The sequence below is a fragment of the Paroedura picta genome, chromosome 1, assembly GCF_049243985.1.
Source record: "Paroedura picta isolate Pp20150507F chromosome 1, Ppicta_v3.0, whole genome shotgun sequence".
Lineage (NCBI taxonomy): Eukaryota > Metazoa > Chordata > Lepidosauria > Squamata > Gekkonidae > Paroedura > Paroedura picta.
Window position 1 is genome coordinate 42193544 of NC_135369.1, and position 15548 is coordinate 42209091.

A 15548-nucleotide genomic window follows, 5' to 3' on the forward strand; every position below is an offset into this window, starting at 1 on the left:
CTCCTGCAGGTACAATGCCAAGGAATACTATGACAGGATCCCAGAGCTCAGACAAGTTATTGATCAAATTAGTAACGGTTTCTTCTCACCAAATGACCCAGGCTGCTTCCAAGATGTTATCAACATGCTGATGTACCATGACAGGTGAGAGCCCGCCTTTGAGACCATCAGCATTTCCTTTAACAAAAGCTACTTCTGAGTACTGACAAACATTTTGAGCTACTCTCCCCCTCCCCTCCCCTCTCCCGGCATATTTCCTTTTTTTCTGGCTCAGAAACAGAACAGAGAGTACGAAGAGTGCTAGAAATAGACGTATCAGCTGATGATGTATCAGCCCAGAAATAAAAATCCCATGAAATAAAATGTTTTTTTGGGAAAACTCTAGAGCAAATCCTCTTGCAGTCTTTGTCTAAGTCTTCTCTAAGGGATGTATGGGCTACTCTGCAGCAGCCCTGGATTTGTACCAGGGAGTCTGTGTTCACCGACATATCCTGGTATTTATCAACTGTGTGCTTTTAGACATATGCCTTTTCTTCATGCTGGAGGTTTTGTTGTTGTTGTTTGCTATCAAGACATAGCTGACGTGGCAACCCATATGGTTTTTAAGGCAAGAGATGTTTAGGGTGTTAAAAAAACAAACAGGCCTGAGGCTGAGTCAATACAAGAGACTTCCAAAACCGCCATCGACCACATTAAAAGCATATAACATCGTCTTCAACTATATTAAATGCTGACAAAAACTGCAGAAATGAACCCCTTCAGCAGTATTTCTCAGCCAAAAGCCCTCCTGAACAGAAACCAAGTTCCTAAAGCTTCTTTGAAGTCAAGCCTAACTGGGCAGAGAATTCCACAAAGAGGGTGCTACCAAAGCAAAGACCCTGTTCTATACCACCATAAGCTTTATTTCTGAAAGCGGTGGTACCCAGAGTAGAGCTAGAACTTGTAGTGAAATATCCAAGGCTTTGAAGCTTGCACCGATTGAAACACCCCCATGCCTGTCATTTACCACTCTCCTTTGTGCTTCTAAGTGGCTCAAGCTCAGAAAAACTAGCTTTGAGCCCACTTTTTTGTCACTTACCTTTGTTTCAGGTTTAAGGTGTTTGCTGATTATGAAGCCTATATCAAATGTCAAGGACAAGTGGACCAATTGTTCATGGTAAGACTTAATTTATTATTTGCTAGCTGATAAGCAAAGGGGCTTCTTTGTTAAGCAGATGGAGGACTCAACTAAGCTTCCGGTTCTGTAGCATGCTGGTGTGGAAATCACTCTGTGTTTGGAAATTTAAAGGCAGGTCTGTCCATAAAGGAGAGTGGCTGTTGTGTCTTCCTCCCTCCTTAATGGGCTACTGATGTCACTGCAGGAATAGAAGCACTCTTCTCTGTGCCTCAAGCGCACGACAAGGAGTAAGGCCTACCCTGAGCATCTCCTAAGGTTTGTACAAGTAAAGGAAACACTAGCTAGCTAGCCAACTCTCAAAGCGGTTAATTTTATTGATTGATTGATTATATTTATATACTGCCCTCCCTGGAGGCTAAGGGCAGTTTACATTAAAACATATAAACAATACATGAAACAGTCCATAACATATAAATAACCGAACAATAATACCAATAACTGATAATTGTAACAGTGCAACAGTGCAAACAATGAACAGGTCCAGAGCGCATTGATGGAGTTCTGGGAGGGAGGTGGGGAGCAGGGGCCCTTCAGATGTTGCTGGTTAAGCCTGGTCTCCACCAAATGCCTGGCGGAAGAGCTCCTTTTAGCAGGCCCTGCAGAACTGCTTTAGCTCCAGCTTTGTCTAAGTCAGACAACCTAGATATACGCTTATGTAGCCCCACACAGCCCAGCTCAGTGACTGAGTTTTCAAAGTAAATGTCACTACTGAAAAATGTGGATGATGGAGGAGGAAAGCTTGATCTCTCCCTTGGAATACAGTAAGAAACACGATGTCATTGTGAGGGAAAGGGAATATATGTTGCAGGGATCCCCAGGTGGGAGGGGCTTTATAGTGTCATGATGCCAGAGGTCAAGCACTACATCTGTCTGCACACGGTGCCACGTCCCCTGCTCCTAACTCCTTGTCCATAAAGGGCAGGCCACTAACTGTTAAGGGATGAAGACATGTTGTGGTCCCACTGCCACACACTATCTTCAGTCTTCATTTTTCCCCATCAAAATAGCAGCCATTCACTTTTACAAGGGAAATGCTGCAGGGAGTGAGGGCCATCCTAGAGTCCTATGTCTGTGTCAAAATTAATTGCCCATTAAGTTTGTTCCAGGTGGCAGCCCCCCCCCCCCTCCAGTACAGTGTTCAGTAGAAGTCATGTGCATAACTCTAGGCTGGGCTCCAGTTGTTGTGTCACGCGAGTGTGTCGTGGAACTGCAACACATGTCTTTTCTGCGTATTCCAATAACCTTTCTACTGAAGTCTCAAAATACCAGCATTTTCAACAAGCTGCATGTTTTCTTCCTAGAATCCCAGAGAGTGGACTAAAAAGGTGATCAAGAACATTGCGTGCTCTGGCAAGTTTTCCAGCGACAGGACAATCACGGAGTATGCCAGAGAAATCTGGGGAGTGGAGCCATCTGCTGTGAAGATCCCCCCTCCCAACATCCCCAGGGAGTAGCCCGCTACAGAGGGGCACGCGGAACCCCCGGTCGCCTTGCCCCTGAGGCACTCCTGCTTCCCAACCAATTTTCCTCAGATGAATTCAGCGTGCATTTTACCACCCGTTGATAGTCTCATATTTTTAAAGGCATGGTGGTTACTTGAAATGGAGATGACTGGTGCTGTGGCTGAGGGTGGTGGTCCTGATAGCAGAAGAAATTGAGGGCGGGGGAGTTGAGTCCAGCTGATGATTTGGAGGGGAGCAAGGAGCACAAGAAAGGCAAAAGAGGATGGGGTCATTCTCTCTGTTAATGCACATATTTAACCAATGCAGTTTATTTGCATGTAGTGTATGTCAAGGTGGCACCTGAATTTTCAGACTCTTACGTTTGCAGCAAGGCCTTCTGCTTAGTGACAAAGGGGATGCCTAGCTTTATTTGGCAAGTGGGCTTCTGAGCTGTGGTGGGCTGAATGAATGATTTCCTCTGAATAAACAGGTGCTGCCCTCTAAGGGAAGGCTAAACAAGGGCTAGCTGGAGCCCTTCTGTGACCCCTGAGAAGTGCATTTCCCCAGTTCCTTGTCATAAAGAGATTTCTGGTCTGTCTGTCATAAACCCTTGATGACTGCTAGTGGCTCTCATTAACCATTTCCTTTTCACCAAGCGATCTGCATGCGCCGTAATTAATTATTTTCCAAGAACTTTGAAATATAGTAATAAAGGTATGGAAAGAGCTGGCCATGAGATTCTTGTGGTATTAGGGACCGGTATTAGGGACCACTTGTGGTGTTAGGACCAGGTCTACACAATTTGTGACCCATTAAGTGTATTGTGTGATCTGCCATGTGTTTGATTCAAGAGGCAAAGACAGGATATTCATTGAGGAAGCTGCTAAGCTTGCGGGATGGGGCTGCATTTAACTTGGCAGTTACAACAGCCCTCCCAAAGCATTAAAGGATGTTCATTGCAGCTTCATTTCTGCTGTAGCTAGAAGACCCATCTTGTAGCAGTCATATCTTCATTTCCAATCCTTCATGCTTCAGTAGATGCCACATTCCTACCTTAATGAACGAAGACAGCACCCGCTGTTCAAGACCTTTGGAGTGTTACATTTCAGGTAAATATTCAGAAATCTTTATTTTGTCTAGATTTGCTCTCTAGTGTGAGCTAGTAAGTGAGCAGAGGACTGACATGTTGGTGTGTAACAGTTTAAGCAAAATTTACAATTGGGGGGAGATTTTTCCCATTTGGACCTAGACTGACAATGCAATTTGCACTTTAATGTAAAATATCAGGTCACATGAATGTATAACCCAAGCAAGCTCCAGAACCAGAGAGTTTATTACAAAAATACTAAATTTGCTTTTTCAATTTTCATGAATTATACTTGGCTAGTATTAGTGTGAAGAAATATTGAAAAACTCAAAATGAAGAATGACCCCCCTTTTCCCATTTCTGTTTACACAAATGCCACCAGGTGGCAACTCTGTACCTGTACTAATGGGTTGCAATCATGTACATTTTGAGCAGGTTGTTGGCACAGTCGATATTATTAATTTTTTAAGGACCAACCAAAACGGTTTCTAGATATACTCAGTTTTCACAATTTTTCTTCAGTGGTTGATTCCTAAATTTGGTTGGTCCTTAAAAAATTATTGATATATAAAATTTATTGTACCAATTGCCTTGGAAAGGTTCTGTTTTTCTCTGTATATGTTTTGAACCTTTCTTCCTTTTTCGTATTATAGGCACAGTCAATATCAGCAACCACCTGATTAGCAGGAAGTTCTTGTACACACAGGTGACTGTGAGGATTCCATGGGAATCCAATTTATGCCTGTACTCCTATGAAATCAGTCAATTAAAATATGTTGAATAGAGAAAAAGATTCTTATCACAAACCCAAACTAGCATTTTTTAAAGCCTTCTGACATAGCTCCCACTGTCATTGTTCCGTGAGTGTCATCAAGAGGGGAGGGAAATATCTGCACATCTGACAGGGAGTGGAGCTGTTGGCAGTGAGGCGAGGAGCTCTCTATAAGCTACGTCAGTTAGTTAAAGCAACAGGACAATTTGGACATTCAGTGGTGACCTTCGGCTCAGAGTTTCTGGTCTCTAAACAAAGTGGACCAAGATACTTCAGATATAGGAAATCATATCACAGGAGTTAGGACCAAGTGCCCTACTGGGTCCCTTCTAATGCCTGCCTTTCCATGTAAACACCTAGAAACAGGTTGGCTCGTGCACAACCATTGCTTCAGTTCTTGTTTTCTATAGTTTGCTGGCAGCTGAAAGCATGAAGTGACTCCAGTGAAATATCGATGTTCATGAAAGATCTATCTGAAGTGTAATGGTTGTCATGGGCCATTTGCACATGTAGATCATTTGATGTTGGAGTCATTGAGTGAAAAATAAGCATGTGTAAACATGCCCAATAGAGGTTTTGAGACAAGGGCTAGTCATTTCTGAAACCACTGCTGTGTCCTGCAGAGGATTCCATTATTGTTCTTAAAAAATAATCTACAATCACTGCAGAGCTAAATATTGTTTTTCCCAGGTAAGATCCATCACCTCTTGCCCCGATTAGTTGCACTCCATCAATCATCCTGATCTCATAACTGACTCAATGTGCACCTAACTAGCTTGGCTCTCCAGGCCTTCTCTATTATCTTCCATGAGCAGTTCTGTTTACATTCCTTTGCCCCCCCCCCCCCCCCGCACTTAAGTGACTAGGAGTCTGTGCAGGTACAGAAGTGGTGTGAAGGTACTGCAGCACAAAGTTTGGGGGAGGGAGAGACTCATGCCACATGGTTTTGATTCATTTGACCAACAACAACCAACAAGGACTTTCCAGGAAACCGCTTTGCACATTAGAACTAAAGCTGTTAAACCAATTCTTCATTTTTTAAGCCTATCATCCGTTCCATTGTTTGGTATCCATCTGGTCTTGCTGCCAACTAAAAAACTCCAGAATGACATTCAATATCCTTTCTCAGTTGTTGAGAGAATGAATGACGAGAGAAAAGTGAGGGTTCTGTTTGTGTTTTAAACCGCCTGGAATTACATCACTTTCTTCCACTGAAGGCACACAATCACTGTTAAGCATAAACAGTAATATGCATGCCAACAGTCCAGTGATCTGGGGTTTTCTGTTTTTTTGCACTGCACCTTGGCTGATCATTGTCTTGTTGAGATTTTATTGTTGGCAGTTTAGCACTGTGAGCCACTCCCTACAAAGATGGCATCTCTTCAGCCAAGAAGTTGCCTATAGTTAAGCTTAAACAGGAGAACTGGTGATTTGCTGAATTTGATTTACCAGAATGCTTAAATGCTTGCAAAATATGTGTTTTGTCATTTTCATAGCATTGTTGGACTTAGACTGTATGTGTTTATAATATCCCTGTTGTTCTTGAGTGCTTTCAACATTAAAGCAAATTGCACATATTCCCATGAGACTCTCTCTTCATTACTCTGTGCTGTCTGTGGAATTGTAGAGTTGACTGTTCTGTGATGCCATGCAAATTCAGTTCTCAGACATTCTGTTTAACCTTCGCCACATTTACAGCCAAACTTATTTATTGAACTGAGAGTGGTGTACTTGAGGTTCCTAGAACATCTAAGCCAGGCACTAACCAGACCCATTCCTGCCAAGTTTCTGCTTTGAAGACATCCAAGCCATAGGCTGGGTTTGTGGTCATTTACTGGCTTTCAAAATAACCTTGCCCCATCAGTGGCAGAGCAATGAATGTTACAGTGGACTTGCAGGGAACACATGGAAGTGACAATAGGGATCATCTGGTCCACGCAGGAAATTCACAACCACCTCCCGAAAAGGACATTATGCATAGAGGAAGGCAATATTTCTTTAATGACGTGTCCAAGGCTTTCATAGCCAGTGTCAACTGGCTCTTGTGAGTATTCCGGACTGTGGCCTGGTAGTTTTAGTCCCTGACATTTCATCAATAACTCTGGCCGGCATGGCAAGACAGTGAATTCCACATTTTAATCACTCTGGATGGCGCCTTCAGAGGTAAGAGACAACAAGGCGGGAATCTCTTCATGCTGAAGTGCAGAGTGTGCCCAGTGTGTAGACAGTTGCTGGGCACACTCCACACTTCGGCATGAAGAGATTCCCACCTTGCCGTCTCCTCCCTCTGAAGATGCCATCCAGAGTTACTGGCACAAGGTCAGGGACAGCCCCAACTACCACTTTACACAGAGAGTGATTAAAATGTGGAATTCACTACCAGAGGATGGAATGTTGGCCACAGACTAAAGGAAATTGGACATATTCATGGAACATAGGTCTAGCAGTAGCTACGAGCCATAGTGACTATGGGGAACCTCCATGCAGTCAACCTCTTGAGTTCCATTGCCAGAAGGTGACATCAGGAGATGGCCTAAATTCCTGGCACTCAAGAGGAACTGGCTAGCCACTGTGTGAGACAAAATCCTGGACCAGGCAGACTACTGGTCTCGTCCAGCAGGGTTCTTATGTTCCTATGGGGATCCAGCTTCAGCTGTAGCTTTTAGACATCTCTCCACCTCACACAGCAGCCCACACTAATCCCCTGAAATCTGGCTCAGGAACTGGCTAGATCTCAGGAAAAGAATTTTCACATTCAATTCTTCAGCAGTGGAATTGGCTCCCTAAGGAGGTGGTGAGCTCCCCCTCACTGGCAGTTTCTAAGCAGCAGATACTTATCAAGGATACTTTAGGCTGTTCCTGCATTGAGCAGTGGTGGGACCAGATACCTGTATGGCTCCTTCCAAGTCTATGATTCTATGATCTCCTGTCACCCAAGAACAAGATGCCAGGAGCCCTTTTGAGGCAAGTAAGTCACTCTATGTCCAGAGATACTTGTGCTTGTGGAAATGTTCACATGGATCCAAACCCCTGCCTACTCCCCAATCTGTAAAAACTATTTTGGTCTCCAGTACAAGGTAAAGGTATCCCCTGTGCAAGCACCGAGTCATGTCTGACCCTTGGGGTGACGCCCTCCAGCGTTTTCATGGCAGACTCAATACGGGGTTGGTTTGCCAGTGCCTTCCCCAGTCATTACCATTTACCCCCCAGCAAGGTGGGTCCTCATTTTACCGACCTCGGAAGGATGGAAGGCTGAGTCAACCTTGAGCCGGCTGCTGGGATTGAACTCCCAATCTGATGGACAGACAGCTTCAGACAACATTTCTGCCGCTTACCACTCTGCGCCACAAGAGGCCCCCAGTACAAGGTACTACTTTGTAAAGGAAAAAACTGCAAACCCCGAGGCAATGTGCTGAATCTGTCACACAGTCATCTGGCTTGGGCTGGTGATGAATTGAAGAGTCTTGTTTGTAAAGAAGATTTCTCTTGCCCAGTGGCTTGGTGCTTGGTGCTTGTGACTTATGCCCACACTTCTCCAAAGCAAGTCACAACAGGCCCACCAACGCTTCAGATAAGAACTTTTGAGGCCTGCCTATAGCCCATAAAACTTCACACGCAAAAAAGTCAGCAGAAAGTCAGAAGTCATTTGTTTTAATAAAACTACACACTTTTAATTAAACATTTCCATTTCAATGCATGTTACTGACTTAATAATTGGAGTGTGTTGGAATAAACAACACTGGTGCATGCTTTGGAATCTTTTTCTTTTTGTATAGGAGAAGTTAACATTTCCACATCAGTTTGTAGTTTTATCACAGCAGTAGCAGCATTAATACGGAATGTACCAACTGTTTCAGCAAATAGTCAAGAATTTCTGTCCTTGTCAATGTAGTAAACAAGCACAAGGGGGGGGGGGAGGGAGGAGACAGAATTTTAAGTGGCACAATCAGCTCAGAGGTTATCATGAATTAAAATCTTAGTTGACTTCACTACAGCAGGAAACCCCAAGGCGAAGAACAAGCTACTGTCTGCTTTGCAATTACGACAAATCTGTAAGGAAAGACTTTGATGCATGCGAAACAGAGTATTCTGTATTATTAGCAAACAGCACCCTCCAGCTACTTAAAGCTGGAGAATTCACTTCTGTACACAAGTGTCTAAGACTACGATGCTTGATATTGTACATTTGGGGAACAGCACGCTTCAGGGCCAATTCCACAGTGAATCTGGGGCTAATGAAAGCCAACAGCTACAATGGCTGCGATTCATTAATATCACTCACTCTTACTCACAATGCCTCCGTCTTGCCATGCCACGGCTGCAGAATCCTGAAAGCAGCACTGGAAGGATATTGCCTGGCTTTGTGGGAACTGCAGCAGAGAGGAGGATAGCAGATCCATGGCAACCTGAAAGCCACATGGTGGACGAATCAAGGACTAGCCTTGTATTGTCTTCACCTACCTCCACACTTCATTTAATGATCTAGCTCTTTCCAATTTATATGGGCATATGTATTTTTATTTTTAAAAATAATCAGTAAACATAATGCTTTGGACAAGCTACAAGTTACAGATATTGCTTAAGTAATAACACCACCTGCCTAGTGCCCGGAAACTCTTGTCACAAAGGTTGCCATTTCATCATAATTGCCAAAAATAGTCTCCAGCAGTCCCAAAGATACTGACCCATGATCAATCTTGTGAGGTATGGGAGAAGCCTGGCCAAGGCAAATTAAAGGTTGGGAACAAGGAAAGTAGATGGAGTATTGATCAGTAGTTCTATTAGTTGGCTGCTAACTCAGAGGACAGCAAAGATGGCTTTCTAAACTAAAGAAAGCAAAGATGGCTTTCTTTGTGCCTGACTTATGCCAATGGAGGAAAACATTCAAGGCTGGTCAGGAATCTTCATATATCTTTAGTTCTTATACAATATATAAGATAAAAACAAAGCCAGTGTTCAACTGTGAAGCTGAAATAAAATAGTGTTAAGGCTTTGTTAGTAAAAAGTGTTTAGCTTACAATACCTTTGGGTGATTTGGATACAATTTAGGGTTTCGTATATTTTTTTTCCTTTGCTGGTATTTGCACTATTCAGAAAGTATTAAAGGAGGAAACCAAAACATCTGAAGTTCAGTGGTATCAGTTTTTATGTTGAATCTATTGAATTTAGTATAGCCAAAAACTTCTGATCACGTCTAATGCACCTGAGGATTTTTTAGCAAATTGTACGTGTGTTTGTGGGCAAAACACCCCTTGATTACTAAGGTTGGATATCAATTTATTCACTTCCAAAGTGCTTATGTGTGTCTCTGATTAGAGGAGACTGGAAGACATCTTCACCACAGTGGAAAAATTAATTCTCTTAGTCTACCCTTCTCTTTGCAAGAAGCAAAACAAAGGAAACTGTCCTTCAAAATAATTGACTTGTAATTCGCAGTCAACACATTTTACATCACTTGAGGCCTGTATATCTAACAAAGACTGTTCAGAAATGAGGAAAAACAACCTCCACAAGGATGTGTCTGCTTCTGAGGTATAATTAAGATGTTTATGAGCAATATTGGGGAAATCATTTTGAAACCTGAAACCAAGCCCGTGGAGAAAGGGACACTTTATTACAAATTATCCCTTTTAAATATTTGCCTCATTTAAACATCCATTTCATTTTGAAATGTTTTCTTCCTACTCTCCTAATTGCAAATATTTCTCAAGCCTATTTAAGAACCAGTACTACCTGTCATTGTCAGGAATTCTCCAATCCAATGCTTCCACAACAAGCAAACAAAAAACTCATAGAACTAAATTCTACTGAAAGAGCCTGTAGTGCAGGTACAACAGATGCACCACTGAAAGATTAAGAGTTCTATTCTTGTAGGAGGTTTCTAGAAAGTTTCTTCTTCTAAAGAAATGCACAGTACCACACCCCTTTGTAGGAAAGTTCACAACTTTCACTGATTTTGCCGAGTCTTTTTTGTGTTCGAATTATTCTGAAGCATTTGGTTGTCTTGTCCTTACTCTTTAAAGGAAAAACAAACAAACAAAAAAGACAAAAGCTAGCTAAACTCTCTTTCTCTTCGTATCTACTATTCCAAGGGCTGGGTATCCAAGGGTATGCATTGGGACTGAAGCAATAATCTGGGACTTCTCCCACACCTGGATTTTTTTAAATGGCATTTTTTTAAGTGACACAATTTTAACTCTACCATGCAGGTATCTCTTCAGTGACGATGATGCTCATGTTCAATTTTCCCCAGGAATTCCCTAAGAAACAAACAAACAAAAAAAGAGAGAGAGAGAGCAAATCTCAGCAGTTTTTAGAGAGCCCAATGTTTTGGTCCTTTAGCTTCATCCAATGTCTTCTCACTTTATCTTTTGTGCCCTGCATTTTCAGACACCAGCATCAATTAGCATCTTTATACTTGAGTTCTCTCATTTCCCACATTCTCTGATAGGTCCACAATAAGTTAGTGTGGTCTGTGGTAATGAATTTGGACTGGCAAGATCTGGGTTCAAATCCCCATGCTCTCAGCAAGATTACTAGATTACTTTGGGTGAGCTGTTATTTCTTATTAAAAAGATGGAACAATTATAAACTAGACCAGTGGTCCCCAACCTTTTTATCACTGGGGACCACTCAACGCTTGACAATTTTACTGAGGCCCGGTGGGGGGGGGGGGATTGCCGTTGGCAATCAAGTGAGCACTCCTAAGTGCTGGGACTCCAGGGGGGCGGGGAAGCCGAGACGGCGCTTCTGCTCAGGGAGGCGGGGTGGCTGGGGCGGGGGACGGAAGCACAGCTGTCAGCATGCCAGAGAGCGCAGGCATGGAGCTCTGAGCCTGCACATGTGCGCCTGCCGGATCGTTGATGAAGTAAAGGACCGGGGGAGGGGGGGAGAAGGCGTCCTTCGCGGCCCACCTCCAATTAGTCGACGGACCACATGTGGTCCGCGGCCCACGGGTTGGAGATCGCTAAACTAGACAATTCCTTTTTTCCTACTGATAAATGAAGGAAAAACCTTTATACTCTTTAACATACTTAATGGTACCTGAGATTTAACATTACCAAAACAGATGCTAGTTAACCAGTAGATGAATTAAGTCTCTGGCATTCTCTAAAGTCCATTCTGCTTAAGACTCTTGTCAACCCTTATAAAGAGCAATTCTTATTTTGAGGAGAGCTGACATAGTGTAACCATTAAAAGTATGAGGAGTCCAGTCCAACCTAAGAGGATTCTGGCAAACCAAAGACTATCTGGCAGGATTATCAGTACTATCTGGCAGGATTACCAAGATCATGCATATACAGTGCTTTGAACTAATCCTGCCAGATATTATTATTTTAGGGCATTGCAAAACAGTTTTGTCCTGAGTTTTAAGACTCTGTACAATCCTTCTTGTTGTTGTTGTTAGGTGCGAAGTCGTGTCCAACCCATCGCGACCCCATGGACAATGATCCTCCAGGCCTTCCTGTCCTCTACCATTCCCCGGAGTCCATTTAAGTTTGCACCTACTGCTTCAGTGACTATCCAGCCACCTCATTTTCTGTCGTCCCCTTCTTCTTTTTCCCTCAATCGCTCCCAGCCTTAGGCACTTCTCCAGGGAGTCCTTCCTTCTCATAAGGTGACCAAAGTATTTGAGTTTCATCTTCAGTACAATCCTTAATCCCTCCAAATAATCTGCTTCTGTCTCCTTTCCCCAGCAGGAGGAGCAGTGGCTGAGAAAATGAACAGGGCCTGCTGTGGCTGCCTTCCTTCTCTCCAACTGCTGTCCCAGCTGCAACCAGGAGCAACAGGTGGGCAAGAATCATGGAAGCAGAGAGGTTTCTGATGGGTTCCCAGCAGCACCTCCCGATTAACCACGCCATCAAGAGGCTACGTTTAGGATTATTCTTTTATATGGCATTTTTTAAAAATGAGTTTTTATACTGATTTATAATTATTCATAAAGACTGGCTATTTTGGATAAAATGGGTTATTGTACATATTCCAAGGCAGCAAAGGAGAAGGCAAGCACACATCCCCTTCCTTGCAGCTCCCTGTCTTTGATAGAACCTGCCAGAAAGCACATCCTTCCTATCCAACATTGTGGTTCCAACTGAAACTCTAGTGGAAACAGAACTCTGCCCCATCTCTAAATGCAATATGAGCTCTAGTCTTTCTAGTCCTCTATGAATGTTCAGACTTTAAGGTGTGATTCTGAGAATTCCACTTTTAAAAAAAACTTTTAATTACCGTAATATTCGAGGTAGTTCTGGGCTCTTGTAGATATATTTATGCCTGTAGCCTAGGTCTGTATGAAATGGAATGAACTGCACTTTGTGATCACGGAAACTCCGAGATGGGGCAGCAATGTTGTAGAGCTATAAAAAGAGACAAAAAGCAAGTGTAAGCCAATGAAATAGAGAGCTACAGAAATGACATCTGGTTATTGTCAGAATAAAAAACCCATATGTTAAAATGAACATATATAAAACTACCCTTAAGCATGATCTGCGTATACAACTCTTTGTAATATAGGCTGCTTGGATGGGTGAGTCTTGCAACCCTCACTGTTCTCTCAGGGGAAAAGCCCATCACATCTCATCCTTGCTAATTACAAATGCCTGAGAGGCTGTTCCTTTTTCCTGATCCATGCTAATGTTAAGCTCTCTACAAAGAGATAATTATGATCAGTTTAGAAGTCTTTTGGGTGTGTAGCAATGCTGGTCTGAAGCAGTAGAACACAGTTTGAGTCCAATGGCCCCTGAAGACCAACAGTGTTTTGTTTTGTTCTGGGTATTATTATTATTATTATTATTATTATTATTATTATTATTATTATTATTATTATTATTATTATTATCCTGCCCGCCCCCCCCGGAGGCTCGAGGCGGGTCACATAAAACCAATCCCCTAAGACCAATACAATAAAAACATGGTACCCCACCGAAACCAATCCTTAACAAAATTAATTAAGACAAGAATGGCGGCAAGGTTCATTGTAGACTAACCCAGTGTGCATGCTTCTTTAGATAGACTGAAATAGAAGTCACTGGCCTATACATATAGTGAATGAGGAAGATGTTGCCTGGTAGGCCAATTAAAGTTAAGATGCATACGTAACTAAGTAGTAAATATGACTAAGATTGGATGAAGATAATTGGTAAGACCTGCAAACAGCAGGAAATTAGCATACAGGGTAATAAAGGAGTTTACAGACACATGACAACTAAATGATGTTAGCATATGAACTGAGATAAGAGACCAATGTCTCTGTTAAGTCCTGGGGGTTTAATTGTTCTGAGAAGTTGTAATAACTCGTAACTCAGTAATCTCCCATTCTAGTCTGTTCCTGCAACCATGAGGTCTCCCAATGAATGACCTGAAAGACTGAAAGGCTGAAGTGTTCTTCTCCGGGTTTCTCAGTTTTGTTCAGAATTCTATTTTGCAGTCACTAAGTAAATCATCAGGTCATTCTGAACCATCCTTGCAAGCTTTCTGCCTCCATCCCTCTGTATCAGGGCAGCAGCCTCCATCACCATGGTATGTTTAACAAATTCCTAATATAAAACTAGGCAGCAGTTGCTCTAGATGCACATGGTAAAAATGGGTAAATACAGTACATTTAGAGTAAATATACATGAAGCTTCATATTTTCATTAACTCTGTACTGGTACAGAAGTCCCATATGCTTATAACAGTAAGAGGACAGGTGGTAAGAGAAGCTTCAGGGCCATTTAATTATACGTCAAATCCTGGTGAGAGGTAACAGAAACCAAAGACAAAGAGGAGAAAACTGATTAAAGCCAGACCCTGTCCATCGTGCTGTCCCTGACCTAATGCTAAACATTTTCTCCTACATGCAAGAAGGTGTAAATAAAACTTGCAAGGAAACAGAATGCTTGAAAAAGGAGCCATTTTCAGAGAACAGGGTGAAGAGAGAAATTGGGTATTTAGGATTTTTCTTGCCTGCTGCTCTTCTACTGCTTTAAATCACAGAATCATAGAGTTGGAAGGGGACATAGAGGCCATCTAGTCCAACCCCCTGCTCAATGCAGGATCAGCCCAAAGCATCCTAAAGCAAGCATGATGAAGGGAGTTGCACCGAATTGTTCCTTTAGAAGCTTCATCCTATGAGCAGCAAGCATCAGGGCTTGGTTAAGTCCATGATTATGTATAATTTGGCCCTCAGTTTCTTATTTTCATGCAGCTCTATCCCTACATAAGACATCTTGCAGCAGCTGCACTGACTTCCATTCAAATTCTGGATCAGGTTCCAGGTTTTGGTACTCACCTTCAAGGCCCTGTGCACCTAAGGGACCATCTTTCTGTGCCTCCCCCCCCCCCCCCCGGAGAGCTTTGCACTCACCCATACCAACCAGGTGAGGGTCCCTGGCCCCAAGGACTTAGGGAATGAGCTTCCAGAAGAGATCAGGGCCCTGCAAAACTTATTATATTCTACAGGGCCTGCATGACTGAGCTCTTCCATCAGTGGTACAGTGGAGGCCAGTGGAAGTACTGATAGTGGATTTGGCCTTCTGCTCCTCCCCTACACCATCTCCTGACTTGCATGTCATTAACAGACCAGAATGGAACATCGTTGGGGATAAGACTGGGTATTTTAACTTTGTTATATTTAAAAATTTTACTATAACCAATGTTTTACTTGCTGTACACTGCCCCAAGATGGCCAATCTGAGAGGGTCAGTATAAAAATCTAAATCTTAATAAAAATATAAATACAATGAATCCTTTTGTAGCCCACTCATGTTGGGAGAAATGAGGAACTTAGGCAGAAGTACCTTCTTTCCAAGATGAAACGGCACAACTGGATCATCTTCAGCATGAAGAATAAGGAGAGAGCATGAAATATGCTTCACACTGTCAAAGAAACCAAAGCAAGTGTTCGTGTTATTGACTGAGAACTGCTAACAGGATTGACAAAATGCTTGCAATGAGAATGAGCCATATGATGTGCTTCCTTTCTCCATTCATCATGAGTAGAGCACAGATAAAGAGCCTATCTTTAGCTATGTGAGGCTAAAGAACAGCCCACAGCCTAGAGAAGACTCCAATGTACTGAGGAGCTTTCAG

The 15548-nt window shown here is 42.7% G+C and overlaps 2 protein-coding genes across 3 annotated transcripts in view; one reads left to right on the plus strand and one right to left on the minus strand.

Moving 5' to 3' along the window:
• PYGB (glycogen phosphorylase B) overlaps positions 1–6055 on the plus strand; it is a 46841-nt gene extending 40786 nt beyond the window's left edge. Inside the window, exons 18-20 of the mRNA XM_077335319.1 lie at positions 10–144; positions 1090–1156; positions 2479–6055. Of these exons, the coding sequence (XP_077191434.1) occupies positions 10–144; positions 1090–1156; positions 2479–2631 (355 nt within the window). The 3' untranslated portion in view covers positions 2632–6055. The remainder of the gene's footprint in view (positions 1–9; positions 145–1089; positions 1157–2478) is intronic.
• Positions 6056–8113: 2058 nt separating this feature from the next.
• Positions 8114–15548, minus strand: part of ABHD12 (abhydrolase domain containing 12, lysophospholipase) — a 63491-nt gene continuing 56056 nt past the window's right edge. For both annotated transcript variants that reach the window (XM_077335334.1, XM_077335343.1), the window contains exons 11-13: positions 15257–15335; positions 12708–12835; positions 8114–10738 (exon numbers count right to left, since the gene is read on the minus strand). In XM_077335334.1, coding sequence (XP_077191449.1) covers positions 10696–10738; positions 12708–12835; positions 15257–15335 — 250 coding nt within the window. In that variant the 3' untranslated portion in view covers positions 8114–10695. The remainder of the gene's footprint in view (positions 10739–12707; positions 12836–15256; positions 15336–15548) is intronic.